At 37.0% G+C, this 22,279-nt stretch overlaps 1 protein-coding gene across 1 annotated transcript; it reads right to left on the bottom strand.

The window, feature by feature from the left end:
- Nucleotides 1-1,128: 1,128 nt before the first annotated feature.
- Nucleotides 1,129-20,792, bottom strand: LOC121972430 (two-on-two hemoglobin-3-like). Its single transcript, XM_042524100.1, is given in 6 exon segments — nucleotides 1,129-1,261; nucleotides 1,332-1,476; nucleotides 2,174-2,279; nucleotides 2,282-2,306; nucleotides 2,411-2,509; nucleotides 20,551-20,792. Coding segments are annotated over 6 exon segments (750 nt in total).
- Between the last annotated feature and the right edge of the window lie 1,487 nt (nucleotides 20,793-22,279).

Genomic DNA, 22,279 nt, shown 5'->3' with positions numbered 1-22,279 from the left:
TAAGAGTCATTCTTAGATAAAGCAATACAAGCAGTTGCTTCTTCTGGATTGTTATCACTCCTTTCATTGGTCATAAGAATACCATTTGGTGGCTGACGGAGCTGAGGAGCAACAGATGCAGTTGACTGAACAAGCAAAGCAAACAATCAGCACTAGGCTTATAGCAAATAGATAATTTCTTACAACTGTTTCTTTCTGACCTTGCCCGATGGATTTCGTTCATCGCACGGCCACTGCCAGAGTTTATGCACTGCATTGGAACCAAGTGCTAGTAAACTGCATCCAGAAGAAAAACTGCATTGGAACCAAGTGCTTTGATTTTACCATCAGTTGAAGTTGAGAAGAAAAACTTCACAGATAGAAATAATGAAACACTAGAAATATATAATTCTGTTTCTGTCCAGTATACTGTTTCTGTCCAGTTGAAGCATCCCACACCTATTCATCATGCAACGGAACCTGTTAAGAACATACAATTCTTCTTGTACAATCTTCTGACTGATCAACCACATGGTTTTACTCACTTTAATTGCCTTGTCATTGCCGCAAGTGATGATCGAGAGAGTCTTCTTGGGATAGGAAAAGGCAATGTCATTAACACTGCCTATATGAGCATCAATCTGCAGAACAAGATGCTATCATCATCATCATATATATGGTTGCCAAACACCATAACTATTAACTGACCTCCAAATGTTGTCGTAATTCTTCATTTAAATTAAAAGCATAGATCTGCACTAGATGCTTTGAAAATGCAACACCTATTAGTATCACAGAAGAATAACAAGAATTTTAGTTTGATGAACTTGATCAAAATAATCCAACTTTGTTTTTTTGCTTCGGCATACCAAGAATAGAACCTTCAGGACTCCACAAGCATCTGTTGACAGATTAGAACAAAAAATACTTTGTTCACTACAGCAAAGAACAAAAAATGATAAAATCTAAATTAATAAAACACATAAATAAAGTCCAATTCGATCGAAAGCTTACCACATATACACAACTATGCAAGTGTCTGTGATTGGCTTCAATTCACAAAAGGGAATTATGTCATTGCAGTTAACATAGACTGTGCGCTCCATGCCAAACACAAAAGGGAATTATGATATCAAGTAACTGTGTCAATTAAAGAGCAAGTTGAATCTCAAGTAGATGTTGATGGTCCATTTGCTGCATGCTTACATTGAGAACTTGTTGCCTTTGCCTTGTCATCTCATTCCCACCCACGAGAAAGTAAGCAGTGTGCCTGAAAGCCAGCCTAAATAATAAAAATAATAATAGTATTCATATCATCAACAAAGGAAGACACAGTGTGGGTTGATATGTGCCTGAAAAAATTCATCATTTTGACTTTTGAATTAGGATCGATGCTCATGGTGCTATCGAGTGCTTGTTGCATGTGGTGCAACCACCTCTCAGCAGCTTGGTGTGTAACAGGGAATGGTGCATGTCGTCCGATCAGAGCTGGATGACCTGCAATAATGATTGATTCAAACGAAACCGTGTTGCAACAATTCAGCCAAAGGTTTCCCTTCATTACAGAAGCAAACTTAGAACTGGAATCTATAGAGAGAGATGGATGTATCAATTTCTTGTATATTTTTCAGATTTTTTCTTCTGTATCAGCTGAGTCCAGATACTAAATTGTTCTTATGATTTCCTTACCAAATGAATAAAACATGCCTTTTGTTGCATCAAACTCCATAATACTGGTCTAAATATAGCAGCATATCCACAAACTAAAATTAATTATTCATAATAAATTCAAATGCACGAACTCAGGTGTTTCAGTTATGTGACTATTTTTGATATAATCACATAACCGAAACACCAGAGATATGATCGGTATAACAATATCTCAGTATGCATCAAAGTAGGACACCAACCATTCTTGTACTTCCTAACCACCATTCTCCTAAAGGCTCAATGAACAAATCCTGAACACAAGGTGATTACAAAAGAGAATAGAATATTTAAGAGGTCATATGAAATTACAATGATACGAATATCATCACAATAATCAATTTGTGTAAGATTCTGATCATATAAAACAAATATAAAATGATAAATTTGGCAGATGCTAAATGATTTTGCTACTTTAAAAGGCGAAACAAATAGTGCAAGTTTCAGAAAGAAGCTATCAGACATCAAAAGAACAAGTTCCCTTCACCTTTCCTCTGGGAATACAGATTAGGGCCTCCCATCCTCTGAACGAAGAACTCGTACTGGTTCCAAATCGCGTCCTCCTTCTTCGAATTCGAAAAGATAGATCAGAACCCCACTCTTCCTCATCAGCGAAAACCCTACCAACCATCTGTGTTAACAAAATCAGAGATGGTCATAATCAATCGAGCATCTACAACGGACGGAGAGGGCCGCGGAGGAAGAGGTAGGTAGATCGGCTCACCTGTTGTAGAAATTGGTTGAGAGATCGATGAAGGGCTGGATTCCGCCTAGGGTTTCGAAGAGGTTGGTCTCGTCGATGGCGAGGCGTCGCTCACTGCCACTTCGCTCGAGGACGAAGGTAGCGTATTATCTATAGCCTTGATAATTGTGGCGCCGACCCATTTTGACTTAACCCACCTGCTAAACTATTGAAGATGAGGAAGAACTTCAGTAGCGACAATGGATAAAGAAAAAAATTTTCGGAATGTAAAGAAGGACTCCAACGATGACAGTGAATGTTGGACCGGAGATGGATGAAGGAAAAACTATCGGAATGCGAAGAAGGCCTCCTCTTCTCAACCAAATGGAGGAGTTGGAGGAGATGCGGTGTGGTTGGACGGAGAAGCAAGTTCGTCGTGTCTTGATCCTGATCGGGAGAGGATCTAGGAAGGGGGGAAGAGGGAGATGAGGTTGAGAGAGATGGTCGGAGGTTTAGGTTTAGGCTGAGAGAGATGGTCGGATGGTCGGATGGTCGGAGGTTTAGGTTTAGGCTGAGAGAGATGTCTCGGTTTAGGTTATCGCGAGAGAGATGGTCGCGCGGAGGAAGGGGCGGGATAAAGATTTAGGTTTGGAGGGAATTCACAGTGTGCAGATTTTGGCTTGTGGGGAAAATTAAAATATTTTATTTGGGTTCATTAACATCGGATTTTAAAAACCGATGTTAAAATCGGTGTCTATTAACGAAAAAAAGGGCGCTCATAGACATCGCCTAAAAAATCGATGTCTATGAGCTAAAATCTGCGCTCATAGACACCGGTATTTAGAAAAACCGGTGTAAAATACTCAAAGACATCGGTTTTAACCTAAAACCGTTGTTGTTCCACTGATGTCTATGAGCGATTTTGTTGTAGTGTATAAGAAATAGAAGCTCAACTCTAAAAGAAAACGTACAAGTGTTGGAATGCTAATGCTTGAGATGATTTGAAGCTTCTGGACCTAGAAGGGGTCCAGACACCTGGGAAGGGATAAACTTTTATCCCCTTCGCAACGGATCGCGTTTGACGCGGTCCTGGTCAAAGCTCAACTCTGGGTGCCCGGAATGGCTCCGGGCGCCCGGACCACTAAAGTCAACAGGGTTGACTTTTGGTCCGGTCCCTCTGCTCCGGGTCTTCCGCTCCGGCTCCCCTCGCTTGGGTGATTTCGGCCAACCGAAATAAGGCTCACCCGAACCCAATTTCGGCCTTCTCGAGCAACCTTCCACTCCGGCTTCTCGTCCCTCGGAAATGCCGCGCACCTCCTTCTCGTCCGCCCGCGTACTCTTCCGCAGTGCCTCGTACCTCAGACGCATCGAGCCCGTCGGCTCCCTCCCGTGCCGTCCTTCTCGCTAGCTGTGTCTTTTGCTCGACTCCTTGTGATTCTAAGCTCCTGCACACTTAAACATAAGGTTAAAAACATGACAGAACCTAACTTAACTTGTTGATCACATCAAAACAACCTTGGGGTTCCAACAATCTCCCTCTTTTTGATGTGAGCAACCCAAGTTAAGCTAGGGTAAATAGACATAAAAAGAACTAACTAATATTGCAATAAAGTACTAAAAGATAGAGAAATTGTAGAAAAAAATTGGTCTACCTTCCTCTAGACTTATACTTTTCCTTTTCCCCCTTTGATCACATAAAAAATGGGGTTCTGGGAAAAAATCTAAGGGTTAAAACTTAGAAAATTTGGAAAATAATTTCAATGATTTTACTTAAAAATTTACAATAATTTTCAACAATGTTTCTAAGTTTCTTTAAAAAATTCTATAAAAAAAATCCTAAGTTAGATAATTTGCTAAAGAAATATTTTTGAGAAAAAAAATTCTAACTTAAATCTTTGAGAATTTTCTAAGTAAAAACTTTAGGTAAGAAAATTTTCTGAGTAAAAAGAAATTTAAGCAATAATTTCTAATTTTCAGAAGAAATTTTAACTTAGGCAAAAATAATTTTGAGAATTTTTCTAAGTAACAATTTTACGCAAGAAGATTTTCTAAGTATAAAAATATTTTTGAAAGATTTCCAAAAAAAATGTTTGAAAAATTTTTTAAAGCATTATTAAATTTCAATCTTAATGCTTTATCAGAAAGTTAATTAAACATTTTATTCTAATATTTTGACTTCCAGGCAATGGCGATGCACTAGGCCTTCTTGGTTATTGGAGCAACAACCACTTTCTTAGACAAAGCCTCATAAAGAAATTTAATATCTAATTTTCTCACTGAAAGCTTTAAATCTAATAGTTCAAGTTCAAGTTAAACAAAACTTTGGAACCCAATATAGGTTCCAGCCTACTAGATTGACTAAAAATTTGTTAGGGGCATACCTTTTTGAGATATTCCTAATTTGCCCCTTGTGGTATCTAAAATACCAATTTAGATTATTAAATTTTCTAACATTTGTATTAGATGTGCATGCACGATTTTTCAAGTTATTTACTTGTATTTTTAAATTATCATTTTCTAATTTTAATTTGTCTAACTCCTCTAAAGTGCAAGATTTAGCAAGTATTACTTTTAAAATTTTAATTTCTTTTTCTAACTTATAGCAATCCTTAGTTAACAGTTTAATAAACTTAAATAGTTTATCGGGAGGAAGAGATCGTACCTGACTTACCTTGTCGATCTCATTGTCCGTGTCTCCCCCTGAACTACTGCTATCTTCCGACGTAGCTCCCCCTTCATCGATGCTCTCGATGCTCATTTTGGAAGAGCTTGACTCGCAGTCATTGTCTTGATGACTTGCCATTAGTGCAAGTCCGGAGAAGGCCTCGACTTCCAATTTGGACGATGTATCATCCCACATCGCCTTTAAGACCTTGCATTTTTGGATAGGTTTCTTACCTTTGTCCTTGTCCTTATTCCTTAGCTTGGGGCAGTTGTCCTTGACGTGCCCTTCTTCGTTGCAATGGTAGAGCGGATCGTCCTTTTCTTTCTACCCTGCGAAGGTTAGTATTTTTAGATTTACAAAGTTTCTTGAAACGTCTTACCATCATAACCATTTCCTCATCGTCGAGAGAGGACTCTGACTCAGGTTCGTCTCTCGATGCTTTGAAGGCGACGTTGTGCTTGGGCTCCTTCGTACCTGCACATCTTGATTCATGCACTTCAAATGTCGAGAATAATTCTTCTAAAGTATTTTTTTTCTAAATCTTTAGAAATATAAAAAACATCTACTAGTAATGCCCATTTCGTATTTCTTGGAAAGAATTTAGTACGTACCTTAGTGAATCTAGGTTACTTACCTTTTCTCCAAGATTCGAAAGTTCGGTGATAAGCTCTTTAACTCTCTCTTGAGTGCAGATGCGCAGTTGTTTCGTCTTCTCCAAGTCGCAGGTTGGTGAGCTGGTTGCGAAGTAGATCTCGTCTTGCGAGCTTGGCTTCGGACGTCCCTTCATACAGCTCAAGGAACTTCTCCCAAAGTTCCTTCGCGGAGTCGTAGTTGCCGATTTGGTTGACTTCTTGTGGCAGAAGAACGCTCAGCAGATGGTACTCTACTTTGTCGTTTGCCACGTAGTCGGCCTACTCCTTGTTCGTTCATTGATATTTTTCTTTTCCCTCCTCAAAGTTAGTTTTGAAAAATACCTGCATTCGCTTTTTCCAGGTAGCGAATTCCCCTTCGAATTTTGGTGGGTAGATGCTTGGTCTGGCCATCGTCTTTGCTTCGATCAGCGGTTAGTCCTCCTAAAGCAACCTTGCTCTGATACCACTTGTTGGATCGTGGTGGCCGGCTAGAAGGAGGGTTGAATAGCCTACAAATACAAAAAGAGACCCTTCTCAAACTTTCAAAATAACACTTGCATAAAATAGAAAAGTAATAAATTAAAACAGAAAAGAAGAGGTACAAGATGTTTATTTGGTTACAACCGGGGAAGTTGTTAATCCAAGGAAAGTGTCGCACTAGTATCTCCTTCAGGCGGAGAAGCCTCTTACAGCAATGACGTACAAGAAATAGAAGCTCAACTCTAAAAGAAAGCGTACAAGTGTTGGAATGCTAATGCTTGAGATGATTTGAAGCTTCTGGACCAAGACTTTATTTATAGCCTTGGTCGGGGCGCCTGGAAGGGGTCTAGGCGCCTAGGAGGGGATAAACTTTTATCCCCTTCACAATGGATCACGTTTGACGTGGTCCTGGTCAAAACTCAACTCCGGGCGCCCAGAATGGCTCCGGGTGCTAGGACGGTCCGGGCGGCCGAACCACTAAAGTCAACAGGGTTGACTTTTGGTCCGATCCCTCTACTCTAGGTCTTCCGCTCCGGCTCCACTCGCTTGGGTGATTTCGGTCAACTGAAATAAGGCTCACCCGAACCCAATTTCGGTCTTCTCGAGTAACCTTCCGCTCCAGCTTCTCGTCCCTCGGAAACACCGCGCGCCCCCTTCTCGTCCGCCTACGTACTCTTCCGCAGCGCCTCATACCTCAGGCGCACTGAGCCCGTCGGCTCCCTCCCGTGTCGTCCTTCTCGCTAGCTACGTCTTTTGCTCGACTCCCTGTGCTCCTAAGCTCCTGCACACTTAGATACAAGGTTAAAAACATGACAGGACCTAACTTAACTTGTTGATCACATCAAAATAATCTTGGGGTTCCAACATTAGATAAATTACCCATCTAGCTTTAATCTATTTATCATATATCAAAATCAGATTATTAGTGTAACTTGCACCAACAATCTCCCTTTTTTGATGTAATGACAACCTGAGTTAAAGTTAGAAAAAATGCAATAAAGCATAAAATGTTTTAAATGTTTTAAATGTTTTAAAGTGAGTTCAATTTTTTAACTTAACCCACTATCTTCCCCCTTTGGCATGCATAAAAAAGTAAAGACAAAATGCATAAAAAATAAGTAAGAAAATATTGCAAGCTGAGATTTTCAAACAAGTTTCAAAGAATTAAGACAATGTAAGAAATTTTGAATACTAATTACTTTAAATAACTTTGTAACAAGACAGAAGTTCAGGTTTATTTGAGAGGAATAAATTTTTTGAAAAAAATTGCAAGTAAGATTTTTGAATATTTTAAATGTAATAACTTTTCAAAATATCGTAAAGCTATTTTTCAAAATGATTTCCAAAAATTCAAAGTTTTCTAAGTAAGACTTTCAAAAGAGAAATGTCTAAGTAATATTTTCAAGGGAAGTTTATAGCACAACTTCTAAGGAATTATTTTTAAAAGCATATTTTGAAGTAAAGCTTTGCAAAAGCTTCTTTAAGTTCGAAAAATTTTCAAAATAACTTTGGCAAAACAATGTTAAATAAAATTTTCTATGTAATAATTTCAAAGTGATTTCAAAAAACTTTTCTAAAAGTAATTTCGAAGTAATTGCAAAGAAAATTTTCTAATAAAGATTTTTAAGATAAAAGATAATAAAAAATTCTTCAAATTAATTTTTCTAATATTTTAAGAGTAATTTTCACACATAATAAATTTTCAAAATATTCTAAAATATTTTTCAAAAGAGTTTTTAAAAAAGTATTAAAATCATGTTTGAATGCATAATTTAATAAGAGGTTTTTAAAAGATAAGTTAAAGAGGTTTTCAAAAACACTTTTGAGTTATCCATTTTCAAAGTAATTTTGTAAATTTTAAAAAGTTTTGTCTCTTTTGATTTTCAAATTTTAAAACTTTGCAATAAATTTGAAAAATATTTTTAAAGAGAAGAAAATTAGTTTTAAAACATTTCATATTTTTTAAACAAGATTCAACAAAGCATGTTATAAGGATTATTATATATTTTTAGACAAATTATTGAAGAGTTTTTTCAAATCAATGTTTCAAAGAAATTCAGTAAATTAATTTTAAAAATATTGTCAAAATGTATTTTAGAATAAAGTAAAAATATGTTTCAAAATAATTTTGAAGAAAAATTTTTTAAGAAAGATTTTCAATGTAAGTTGAAAAGAAATTCAAAGTAATTTTATTGAAAAGATTTAAGAAAGATTTTCAAAGTGGAATTTTTTTAAAAAAAAATAATTTGAATTTTCAAAAACTTTCTTAAAGCACATAATTTATCATAAGTTGCAAAATTTTTCTTTTTTATTTTTTTTGAAAAATTCCAAATCAATGTTTTAACATATTTTTAAAATAATTGAACCCTTTCTCCTCCTAAACCAGTGTTGCTTATGCTAATGATAGTAGTACATAAAATTTTCTAAACTTAGATGCAGAACTTTTCCACTAATTTGGTTCTTACGGTGAGTGACATCATAACATGCAGTTAAGTAGCATAAGTACCACTAGCTTCTTAATACATTCTTACTAAACATGCAACACATAAAGGACGTAAATGATTCATTTCAACACTCAACTCATAATTCTAAAGAAGTTAAAGCATTTCTAACTATAATTGCATGCAAAAGGTCATAATGAATTTCTTGCACTCTTTAAAACTAATCTACATACAATGTATCAAATAGTATACCTCATGTGCCAAAAACATCAATCTCAGGAAAATATGGAATCACAATATCTAGCAACCATTCACCAAAACTAGTTTATTCAATCATTAATAACAGAAATACTAGATGACACTCGACCCATGCAAAACTAACAATTTATGACATCCTCTTAACAATAATTAAAAAGTAAAATCTCTAAAATTTTACTAGCAATTTTAAAAGAAATCTTAAAACGCTCCCAACGAATTCCCAAGGCTTTCCATAGTCCAGGCATCACACACACACACCATCACGCATCCCCTTGTCGCCTTCCTTCACTATTGTTTTTCTTTTCCTTTATCCGCAGTAAGAGAAAATGCAACTAGTAAGTAACAAGGCTTAGTAAGTACTATCTAGCTCACAAAAATCTCGAAATGTGCAAACATGCTTTTAAAATACTTTTCATGCTAGAACCTTTAATATTACTTACACTGATAGTACAGATAAATATGCGTAAATACTTTTGTACTAATAGAGGAACTAAAACATGTTTAACTCAAGGCAACAAGCATATGCAAGCATTTAACTTTCTTAAACATAAACAAGCATTTAAATTTCTTAAACTTGCTTTTTTTTAACTTATCTTGAAACTTGGAAATTCTTTAAACTTGAAAACTTTGCTAAAGCATATACTTGAAAATAAATAGCTTCACTTGGGATCCCTAAGGCGTAAGTACCATATCATGCGTGTTCCCTAATAGGTTGGGGTAGCGAGCCACCAATCCTAAAAGAGCATACCTCGGTCTACCAGGGCCAAGACCTCGGAATTGGACACCTGGATTTATTTACGACAACCTTGGAAGTCGGGTACTGGCCTTTCAAAGTAAAATATTTTAATTACTTCTTCTTTGAATGCCTTGGCATTTTAACAAGGACCTTGTGTGCCAAAATCCCTAAAGTCTTGACATTGAGATCTACTTAAGGCCTTCGCCTTTTTCTTTCTTTTCTTTATCTTTCTTATACTTTTCTTAAACTCAAAATACTGATAGGGTATTTTTCCATATTCATCTATAAGTGAAACTAACTAGGTAACACACAATTAAGCATAGAACACAAAAGAAATCTGCACATACAATATTTCTACGACGAGAAATCAACGGAAAACACCTCTTACTGCAAGTGAGTAGTACTTTTACCGTATTATCTTGAACTTACTAACACGAAACCTCTCTAGGATTTCGGTGAAACTTGAGATCCTCGCGCTTTGCTTACGTCCACGCGTTCCTCTCGTCGAGACGAGTTGGAAAATATCCAAAAGCTCCCTCGAAACTTGTCCTAGCTGGCCACCACAAGAAGCCCTAGGTTTCTTTTGTTTTTCACCCAAACGCAGGAGGAATTCGGCGCACAAAAAGGAAGAGGCGAAATTAGGTCGAGAATCCCTTTATTTCACTTAAGTTCTTCTATTTATACCTAAGGGTATTTATTAACGTTTCTCTACATAAAATTATTCTGCTCTCTTTTCTTTCAACATACCCCTGCTGGGGCACCTGGTCATCCTGACATTCTTAAGACTTTGCTTACTAAGGGGTTTTGGGGTCGAACCTTGGCCTAATTGTTTTTTGCCGCAACTTTATTTGTTTTGGTAAAAATACCATACGACCTCCGAAAATTCTATAAAAATACTCTAAAATTTTTTAAAAGTCTCTAGAATATTTCTAAAGTATTTATAAATATTTATAAGCACTTTTTGAACTCAAAATAAGGAAATTTTGGGTGTTACAATTCCCCATATCTTATAAAAGTTCGTCCTCGAACTTAGAATAATTCTGTATATTTTTGTCTCATACTGTCCTCACGCTCCCAAGTAGCTTCCTCATGCTTCTGATTTTGCCAAATGACCTTCACTAGTGGTACTTCTTTGTTTCTGAGTCTCTTAACTTCTCTGTCCACTATCTGTGTAGGTCTGCTTTGATAGCTAAGATCCTCCTGGATCTGCACTGACTGAGGCTGAATCACTTGGCTGGGGTCGTGGATGCACTTCTTTAGCATGGAGACATGAAATACATTGTGTATTGCTGACATGTCTTGTGGTAAGACTAGCTTGTAAGCTACTTTCCCAATCCTCTCTGTAATCAGGTAGGGTCCTACGTAGCGAGGACTTAACTTGCCCTTTTTGCCAAATCTCATCACTCCCTTCATAGGAGCGACCTTGTGAAAAACTGAATCCCCTACTCGGAATTCAAGTGATCTACGGCGTATGCCAACATAGCTTTTCTGCCTATTCTGGGCAATCTCGATTCTTTGTCTGATCTTCTGGATAGCCTGAGTGGTCTCATCTATCATCTCAGTCTGAATGCCCAACTCTATTTCCATTTCTTTCTTTTCACCTGCTTCCTGCCAGCAGATGGGTGATCTGCACTTCCTACCATACAACGCTTCATACGGTGCCATCTTAATAGTGGTCTGATAGTTATTGTTGTAGGCGAATTCAGCTAAGTACAGATACTTGCACCAACTGCCCTTAAAATCTAATGCACAAGCCCTGAGCATATCTTCTAAAATCTGATTTACTCGCTCTGTCTGTCCATCAGTCTGAGGATGGAAGGCTATGCTGAACTTGAGTTTGGTGCCTAGTGCATTCTGAACACACTTCCAAAAATGAGAGGTGAAGCGCCCATCTCTATCAGAAACGATAGATTTCGGAACTCCATGAAGTCTGATCACTTCCTTAACATATAGTTGTGTCAACTGCTCTATAGAGTATGACACTTTGATGGCTAGAAAATGGACAGACTTGTTCAATCTGTCCACTATCACCCATATTGCATCATATCCATTAGTGGTTCTTGGAAGACCCGTTATAAAGTCCATAGATATTTCCTCCCACTTCCACTCCGGTATTGGAAGGGGTTGTAGGACTCCTCCTGGTCTCTGGTGCTCCGCTTTGACTCTCTGGCATGTCAGGCAGGTACTGCCATATTTAGCAACATCTCTCTTGAGTCTAGACCACCAGAATCTCTGTTTCAAATCTTGATACATCTTGGTGGAACCAGGATGCATGGAGTAAGGTGTACTATGAGCCTCTTCTAGAATCTTCTTTCTTAGTTCCTCATCATTGGGGACACAAAGGCGGCTTCCCAGATAGAGGATTCCACTATCTGAGACTCGAAACCCTGAATTTTCTTCTTTTTGTATCCCTTGCTTAATCTTTTGGATATCTGGATCCTCACTTTGCTTTCTCTATATATCCTCAAGTAGGGTTGACTCTAAGGTCAATGCAGAGAGTTGCCCATAAATAACTTCAACTCTAAAGTCTGACAATTCCTTCTGCAGTGGCAGTGCTAATGATGACAAGGACATCAGGGGTGCACTGGATTTTTGGCTTAGTGCATCCACTACTTTGTTAGCTTTACCTGGGTGGTAGTTGATTTCATAGTCATAATCTTTAACCAACTCTAGCCACCTACGCTGCATCATGTTTAAGTCGTTCTGGGTGAAAAATACTTCAAACTCTGATGGTCTGTGAAGATTCTGCACTGAACTCCATACAAATAATGTCGCCAGAGTTTAGTGCAAAGACCACAGCTGCCAGCTCAAGATCATGAGTGGGGTAGTTCTTCTCATAGTCTTTGAGTTGTCTGGAAGCATAAGCTATAACCTTCCCCTCTTGTATGAGTACAACCCCCAGGCCCATCTTGGAAGCATCACTGTATATATCAAAACTATTGTCACTCTCTGGAACAGTCAGAATGGGGGCACTGGCCAGTCTTTTCTTCAGCTCTAGAAAACTGTGCTCGCACTTATCTGACCACTCAAACTTCTTGTTCTGTCTGGTCAGGGCTGTAAGTGGAGAGGCTATCCGAGAAAGTCCTCCACGAACTTTCTGTAATACCCTGCTAGACCTAAGAAACTTTTGATTTCTCTAGCGTTTTTGGGTCTACACCAGTTGCTAATTGCCTCTATCTTGGCAGGATCTACCTTGATGCCCTCTTTTGAGATGACGTGGTCTAAGAATGCTACTTGGTCTAACCAGAACTCACACTTTAAGAATTTTGCATAGAGCTGTTTCTGCTGAAGGATCTGCAGCACTATTCTCAAGTGGGTAGCATGGTCCTCTGGAGTTGGTGAATATATCAGAATATCATCGATGAACACAATCACGAATTTATCTAGATATTCCCTGAAGACATGATTCATTAGTTCCATAAAGACTATTGAAGCATTGGTCACTCCAAACGGCATTACTACAAATTCATAGTGACCATATCTCATTCTGAATGTTGTTCTGGGTATGTCACTTTCTTTAACCTTCAGCTGGTGATATCCCGAGCGCAAATCTATCTTCGAGAAAACTGTGGCCCCTCTTAGTTGATCAAAGAGATCATCTATTCTGGGAAGGGGGTACTTGTTCTTAACTGTTACTTTATTCAGCGCTCTATAATCTATGCACATCCGCATAGATCCGTCTTTCTTCTTAATGAACAACACTGGAGCTCCCCATGGTGAATGACTGGGGCGGATGAAACCTTTGGCAAGAAGCTCCTGAAGTTGTTCTTGTAACTCTTTTAGCTCTGCTGGAGACATCCGGTACGGAGCTTTTGAAATTGGACTGGTACCAGGAACCAACTCAATTTCAAACTCCACTTCTCTGTTGGGAGGTAGTCCAGGTAGCTCTTCTGGAAATACCTCTGGATACTCACAGACCACCCGAACATCCTCCTGCTTGAGTCCTTTCTTTTCTTCTGCATTCACAATGTATGCAAGAAAACCAACACACCCTTTAGCTAACATCTGGTGAGCTGTTAGATAAGAGAGGAATTTCTGGGTCTTCCTCTTTGGGACTCCCATGAACTCAAAGGATGGTTCACCTTCTGGACTGAAAATCACTTTCCTTCTGCGGCAGTCCACCGAGGCACTATACTTGCTGAGGAAATTCATACCCAGAATGATATTGAAATCTTGCATTGCAAGGACTACTAGATCGACATATAGCTCTCGGTCTGAAATTCTGACTGGTACAGCCCGGAGCCACTGCTTAAACTTCATGACTTCTCCAGAAGGTAGGGTCGTCAAGAACTTGGAGTTCATGCTCTCTGTAGGCACTTGAAATTCTTTGGCAAAGGGTACTGATATAAAAGAATGGGTCGCCCCAATATCAAATAGTGCAGTAGATAAATGCTGAAAAATAACTACTTGACCTGTTACGACCGTGGAGGCACTAGCAGCTTCCTCTTTAGTGAGAATCCTGACTGAGATAGGGTCCCTCTAGTGCTGTTGCCATGTGGTGTAACTGCGCAGGCCTGCCTCCGTATTGCGCTGGCTGTTGCTGAGGTGCCTTAAACTTGTTAGGACATGCTTTAGCCAGATGTCCTTCTTGACCACACAAATAACATCCAGTCATACCCAAAAGATAGGCTCCTGGATGTACTCTCCCACATTTAGGATAGGGAGGGAACTTGACCTGCTTGTTCACTGGACCTCCCTTTTGGTTACCTCTTGAATTCCATTGTTTCCTTTTGTTACCCTTGCCCTTCTAGTTCTGATTACTTGACTGGGGTTTCTGACTCCCTACTGTCTTGTCCTCTATTTTAACTGACTTGAGCTGCGTTTGTTGTGCCTTGATGTTGTTCAGATAGTGTTCAGCGATTAACGCACTACTAACCAGCTCTTCACCAGTCTGCGGCCGGTGAGTTCCACTACTCACATTAAGTGTTATTTCTGGTCTCAGCATTCGGAGCATCAGTCTGATTCGCTCCCACTCTGTACTTACTAGCTCTGGGCAGAGACGAGCTAGCCTATTGAACCTTTTGATTGCTTCTTCCACTGGTAGGTCACCTTGTCTGAACTCGATAAATTCTTTATAGTGTTTATTTGTGACTCAAAGATGGAAGAATTCTTCGTAGAACTCTGTCTCAAAGTCAGCCCAGCTCATCTGGTTGGCTGCTCTCTTGCTCTTAATTCTCTCCCACCACATGCGAGCATCTCCAGACAGGCAGAAAGAGGCACACTTGACCTTCTCGACTTCTGGCCAGTCAAGAAGCTCCATTGTGCTCTCTAGTGTTTTGAACCAAGCCTGGGCATCCCAGGGCTCAGTCGTGCCCGAGAAACTTTCCGGTTTCAACTTCAGCCATTGGATAAGGTATGCTTCTTGTCTTTTAACCCCTGTGCCGACCTCCGGGGCACCTGGTGGAACGTCAGTCACCACTGGAGTCTCCATGTTTACAGTTGGGGGAGTGGTAGGGGCTGGCTGCTGATTAGCTATCAGGTTGACAATCACTTGTTGCTGCTCTGCTACTTGTCTCTGGAGTTTAGCAACAACTTCAAAAAGATTGGTCTCAGTTGTTCTGGGCTCCTCGTTCTCCTGAACTCGATTCTCATTACGAGTGGTACGGGGACACCCTCTTCTTGCCATCTAATCATACAGAGGGAAAACTTGAAATCATCACTATGCTTTCTAGATATATCTTACTTAAGCATGATTCTTGACTTTAAACACATATGAGCAGGTACTTCTAAACATTTCTCTATACTGCAAGCACTAAAGGAAAAGCATAAAAGAAAGTATAAATACATTCTTACTTGAAGACGGCAAGGTTGATGCTGATGTGTGTGATGCTGGAGAATGGGAACCGCTCTATACCAACCTGTAACGCCCACCCTCCTAGTGCTCTCTAGGGTGAACGGTACTTATCTATGAACTTTACTTAACCAGTGTTGCTTATGCTAATGATAGTAGTACATAAAATTTTCTAAACTTAGATGCAGAACTTTTCCACTAATTTGGTTCTTACGGTGAATGACATCATAACATGCAATTAAGTAGCATAAGTACCACTAGCTTCTTAATACATTCTTACTAAACATGCAACACATAAAGGACGTAAATGATTCATTTCAACACTCAACTCATAATTCTAAAGTAGTTAAAGCATTTTTAACTATAATTGCATGCAAAAGGTCATAATGAATTTCTTGCACTCTTTAAAACTAATCTACATACAATGTATCAAATAATATACCTCATGTGCCAAAAACATCAATCTCAGGAAAATATGGAATCACAATATCTAGCATTCATTCACCAAAACTAGTCTATTCAATCATTAATAACAGAAATACTAGATGACACTCGATCCATGCAAAACTAGCAATTTATGACATCCTCTTAACAATAATTAAAAAGTAAAATCTCTAAAATTTTACTAACAATTTTAAAAGAAATCTTAATACGCTCCCAACAAATTCCAAAGGCTTTCCATAGTCCAGGCATCACACACACACCATCACGCATCCCCTTGTCGCCTTTCTTCACTATTGTTTTTCTTTTCCTTTATCTGCAGTAAGATAAAATGCAACTAGTAAGCAACAAGGCTTAGTAAGTACTATCTAGCTCACAAAAATCTCGAAATATGCAAACATGCTTTTAAAATACTTTTCATGCTAGAACCTTTAATATTACTTACACTGATAGTACAAATAAACATGCGTAAATACTTTTGTACTAATAGAGGAACTAAAACATGTTTAACTCAAGGCAACAAGCATATGCAAGCATTTAACTTTCTTAAACATAAACAAGCATTTAACTTTCTTAAACTTGCTTTTTCTTAACTTATCTTGAAACTTGGAAATTCTTTAAACTTGAAAACTTTGCTAAAGCATATACTTGAAAATAAATAGCTTCACTTGGGATCCCTAAGGCGTAAGTACCATCTCATGCGCGTTCCCTAATAGGTTGGGGTAGCAAGCCACCAATCCTAAAAGAGCATACCTCGGTCTAACAGGGCCAATACCTCGGAATTGGACACCTGGATTTATTTATGACAACCTTGGAAGTCGGGTACTGACCTTTCAAAGTAAAATATCTTAATTACTTCTTCTTTGAATGCCTTGGCATTTTAACAAGCACTTTGTGTGCCAAAATCCCTAAAGTCTTGACTTTGGGATCTACTTAAGGCCTTCGCCTTTTTCTTTTTCTTTATCTTTCTTATACTTTTCTTAAATTCAAAATACTGATTGGGTATTTTTTTTTTTCATATTCATCTATAAGTGAAACTAACTAGGTAACACACAATTAAGCATAGAACACAAAAGAAATCTGCACATATAATATTTCTACGACGAGAAATCAACGGAAAACACCTCTTACTGCAGGTGAGCAGTACTTACCGTATTATCTTGAACTTACTAACACGAAACCTCTCTAGGATTTCGGTGAAACTTGAGATCCTCGCGCTTTGCTTACGTCCACGCGTTCCTCTCGTCGAGACGAGTCAAAAAATATCCAAAAGCTCCCTCGAAACTTGTCCTAGTCGGCCACCACTAGAAGCCCTAGGCTTCTTTTGTTTTTCGCCCAAACGCAGGAGGAATTCGGCGCACAAAAAGGAAGAGGCAAAATTAGGTCGAGAATCCCCTTATTTCACTTAAGTTCTTCTATTTACACCTAAGGGTATTTATTAACGTTTCTCTGCATAAAATTATTCTGCTCTCTTTTCTTTCAACATACCCCTGTTGGGGCACCTGGTCATCCTAACATTTTTAACACTTTGCTTACTAAGGGGTTTTGGGGTCGAACCTTGGCCTAATAGTTTTTTGCCACAACTTTATTTTTTTTTGGTAAAAATATCAAACGACCTCCGAAAATTCTATAAAAATACTCTAAAAATTTCTAAAAGTCTCTAGAATATTTCTAAAGTATTTATAAATATTTATAAGCACTTTTTGAACTCAAAATAAGGAAATTTGGGGTGTTACATTTATGATTGCTCACTTAAATTTGATTAATCATTAATAAAAAAATAACCTTAGATTTAGGTGTATTAAGTTAAAATTAAGTTTTTGGTTAAATGAAATAATTTTTTATTAATTCAATAATAGTTAATCATTATCAATGGCTTATTGATTAACTTAATTCTATAACTTAATATTTATTTGATTAAAACAACTTACATTTTATATTAACTGATTGAGTTAATTGACTAATGAATGAAAGTATTAGTTTTAATTTTAAGTTTTGATTAGGTTTAACGTAAACAAATTATTGATTAAATTAAGTTACGATTAACTAAGTTGTAGGTACTAAGTAAGTTAAGTTAAATCTTAAATAAGGTTAGTCTAAACAATTAAATTTAATTATTTACTTATTAATTGTTTAATTGATTTTAATTTTTAAGTTAATTGAATTTTGATTGTTTGTTAATAAAGATTTAAGTTTTAAGTTAAGTGTTTTATTTTAAAGGATTTTTTATATAAAAAAAATTAAAGGATTATTTTTTAAAGGATTTTTTTAAAAAAATTTAAAAATATTTTTAAAGGATTTTTAAAAGAGTTTTTTAAAATAAAATTTTAAATTATTTTTAAAAGGTTTTTAAAATAATTTTTAAAGTATTTTATTAAATGGATTTTTAAAATATATATTTTTTAAAGTATTTTAAAAGGATTTTTAAAATAATTTTTAAAATATTTTTATAATAATAATTTTTTTAAAAGATTTTTTATAAAAATAATTTATATATGATACGTTAATTAAAATATGTTTAATTCAATTTTTACTTTGGTATTTAATTAAATTAATATTGGTATTTAATTTAATTTAATTTTTATTTTTTTATTTTTAATTTAATTTTAATTTTAATTTTAATTTAATTTAATTTAATTTTTATTTAATTTAATTTAATTCGGTATTAATTTTAATTTAATTTAATTTAAATTTAATTTAATTTAAATTTAAATTTAATTTAATTTAATTTAATTTTAATTTTAATTTAATTTAATTTGAATTTAAATTTAATTTAATTTGAATTTAATTTAGTTTATTTAAATTTTAATTTAATTTTAATTTTATTATTATTTTTTAAATTTTAATTTAATTTAATTTTAAATCCTTAATTATCTCACTCAATCTATGTTTTCAATCAAGGAATGCTATGATTTTGTGAGATGAGTTAAGTTTAATTTCAGGGTTGAGTTTAACTTTATGTTATATTCAAGTTTAGTTTTGAGTTCAACAAGTAGACATTTTTTGGATAAACTTCTGTGCTATGGTGAGTCACTTGGACATCATTAGAGTAACTATGCCTTTGAAGTTTTCTAAATAGTCCTATCCATCGAACTTAGTATAAAACTTTGGTCTAACTAGTTAGGATTCGTAAGGGGTAGCTTCAGTTAGTTTCACTAAGACAAATGCACTAAGTCGAAGTCATATCTTCCTAGACATGCATAGACAGAGTTTCTCTAACCTACTATCATCTAAAACATCACTAGTACCATTGATCAAGTTAAACTTTTGTCCCTTGTTGACTAATCCTAATTATCCATCCGGGTAAACTATTATTTTGGAGGCGCCAGTTAATTTGGACCCTCCCTCTAAATTATTGAACTTTAAGTTTTATGTGGATTTGGTTGGGTTCTTGCTTGGTTAGACAAGCTTTAGGAACCCTTTATTTAAGTTTAATTTAATTAAGTTTTAGTTAAAATTTAATTAATTGTAGTTTACGTTGAATTTATGTTTTTAATTTTAAATTAATTAAATTGATTAAACTGTCCTTCTTTAAAGGAGTGCACTTAATATTTAAATTTTCTTTCAATTTTAATATTATTAAGTCAATTGAATTATCTCTCTTTAAGAGATTATTTTTAATGCTTAACTTTTCATTAATTTTTAATTTCAAATTTGTTAAATTATTTGAATTATATTTTTTTAAAGGTTTATCTTTAATATTTAACTTTATATTAATTGTTAATTTTGAATTTGCTAGATTATATTTATTAAAGATGTTATCTTTAATATTTACTTTCAAATTTATTAAATTTAGTTTTGATTTTATCAGAGTGTTTGATTTTATCCTAATATATTCTTTGTCTTTTAAGTTTGTATTATAAGTTTAATTTATTAGATTAGTTTTATCTATATTATTATCTTTAAGATTTAATTTTTTTTTAATTAAATTACATTGGTTTTGGATACGATTTTCTAGATTGATATTATCTAGATATCAAATATTTTATTAAGATATTTATTAATTTTATCTAGATCTATTGTAAGTTTTGAATTTACCTTAATGTTTGAATTAATTATTTCTAAATTTTTATTCAATTTAAAATTTTTTGAATTAATTAATTTACTTGAATTGATTTAGTCAATGTTTTGTTTGACCAAGTCTAAGATTAATATCGATTTGATTAAAATCTTTATTGACTTGATCAGAATCTATATTATTTTGCAGTTCTGAATTTGAATCATGTTGTAATATACTAAAAATATAGCTAAGAATTTAAAATAATTAAAGGTTGATATAATTAAATTATTTTAAGTGAAATAAATATATTTTAATGGATAATTAATTAGGAAATAGGTTTATATGAATTTATTAAATTTACTGAAATTTTTATAAATTTTAAATGAATCTTTTTATATTTTATGGGGATAAATAGGTAAGAAATAAAGCATGTTTAAAATACCTAAAGAGGAGTTGATTAAAATAAAGTTAGTTTTTTTTATTATTAAACCTTGAGTTTAATGCGTCGTCTCCCTCGCTCACGTCCATTCGCGATCACCCGGTTAAGGCGTGGCATCCTTGCACAATGAGTCGTAGGGTCGAAGGTCCACGGACGCGCACTGGATGAATAATCTGGGCCGGCTGTGTTAAATTCCGGAGACACCACGCTTTAACCGGGCCAGCATTCACCGCTGATTTACCTCCTCCTAGGATCCCTGTGGGGCCAGGCCTAGGGGGCCGCTGGGCGGCGGGACCCGCCTTTTTGCACAACGAGTAGAAAACGCCGCGCGACACTTCTCTACCCCACCTCTAGTCTTCCTCCCCTTTGCGCCGACCGCCTGCAGCCGTGAGTCAACACCGGAGAAGAAGACGCCACCTCCTCTCCACGCGCGACCGAAGTCACGGACCACCGTCGCCGCATGCTCGTGGTGACGCCGCCGCTGGTCCTTCCTCGTGCACGCCCACGACATTGTTCCCGTAGCAGCCATCCCGTCGACCATGCAAGCAGTTGACAGCGGCGCCACTTTCTTCTTTCTTCCAGTACGAGCAGATCGATGGCACTACTCCTCCACGGTTGCGCACTGGACGTCGTTCTGTCCTTCTTCTGGCCGTTCGACACTACCATCACTCATCGAGAACCCTTGCTTTCCTCACGTCCACACCCCGCAACCACAGCCACAACCACTGTGGGCTATAGGAGGAGGAATGGGCTGCCACTGAGAAATCCCCATGGACACTGATAGTCGCGACTGCCCCGACAAAATTCCACCATCGGCTATCGGGAACCTTTGTAAAGAGCTTCTAGCCAGCTGATAACCTCTCTTTCAGTTCTCCGATGAGAGCCGTGGCCACCATTGCTGTCCGCCGCATCACCGAGAAGATGAAGAGGAGAGGATTTGAACTTGAAGCAAACCTTTGACATGAAGATGGTCGGCAGGATCTACATTTGAGGTGGGTAGATTCTGCTTGTCTTTTGCGAGCTTTGATTATAGTGCATAATTGTTTACTGCCATGTTTTGATTGGGTTGCAGATACTTACTTACTGTAACTATGCGCTATATTCCTTCTGAGTTTGATACTTTATTGTTGTCCTTATATCCTTATATGTTGACCTATTGTGGATAGCTATGTAGTCTTGTTTATTATTCATGATTGTGTTTATATGTGTATGCACAATATTACTAGACCCTAGTGTAGGATATTAAGCTAGACCCGTAGATGATTTACTTAGGTAGATGATACATAGTATAGGATGAGTCATAAAGATATGCTGATATCTTAGAGATGTGCTGAGGTCTAGTCAGTCAGACTGTCGTCATCCTTAATAGACTTGTTAGGCTTATTGATACGGTTGGCGATGGAGGGGCCCAAGAGGAAAGGATTAGAAAAGTCAAGGCCATATGGCGGTCAAAAGTCAAGAGGATGTGGCAGTCAATAGTCAAGGCAACTTGGCGGTCGAATAGTCAAGCTGACGGGGCAGTTAGAGTTAAGCATAGGGGGTAGCCAAGGGCCAGGCAGACTTGTTCATCGAAGGGGCAGAGCTGTAGGAGAACGAAGAGAGACGACAGGGGGAACATCAGGCACAGGTCGGGATCGGCAGAGTTGTATAGAGGCAGCTCGGTCTGCAGGTCCACCATTCGAAGGCCCGGGAGTGCAAGTCACAAATCACAGGTCGGACGCGGCAGAGCTGTGTAGAGACGGTTTGGTCGGTAGGTCTGCGAGTCGAAGGATCGGAAGTGCAAGTTACGAATGATCTACAGACCTGCGGTAGAGGGCCAGGAAATACAAAGCACAAAGGTAGGTCGGGATCGGCAGAGCTGAGCAGAGAGCTGAGCAGAAGCAGTTCGATCTACAGACCTGCGGTAGAGGGCCAGGAAATACAAAGCACAGAGGTAGGTCGGAAGCGGCAGAACCGGGCAGAGGCAGGTCGAGATCGGCAGAGCTGAGCAGAAGCAGCTCGATCTACAGGAAATACAAAGCACAGAGG

Source organism: Zingiber officinale, chromosome 4A (assembly GCF_018446385.1).
Source record: "Zingiber officinale cultivar Zhangliang chromosome 4A, Zo_v1.1, whole genome shotgun sequence".
NCBI lineage: Eukaryota > Viridiplantae > Streptophyta > Magnoliopsida > Zingiberales > Zingiberaceae > Zingiber > Zingiber officinale.
Note: the sequence above shows the minus strand (reverse complement) of the source record. Positions and strands in the feature narration are given on the sequence as shown.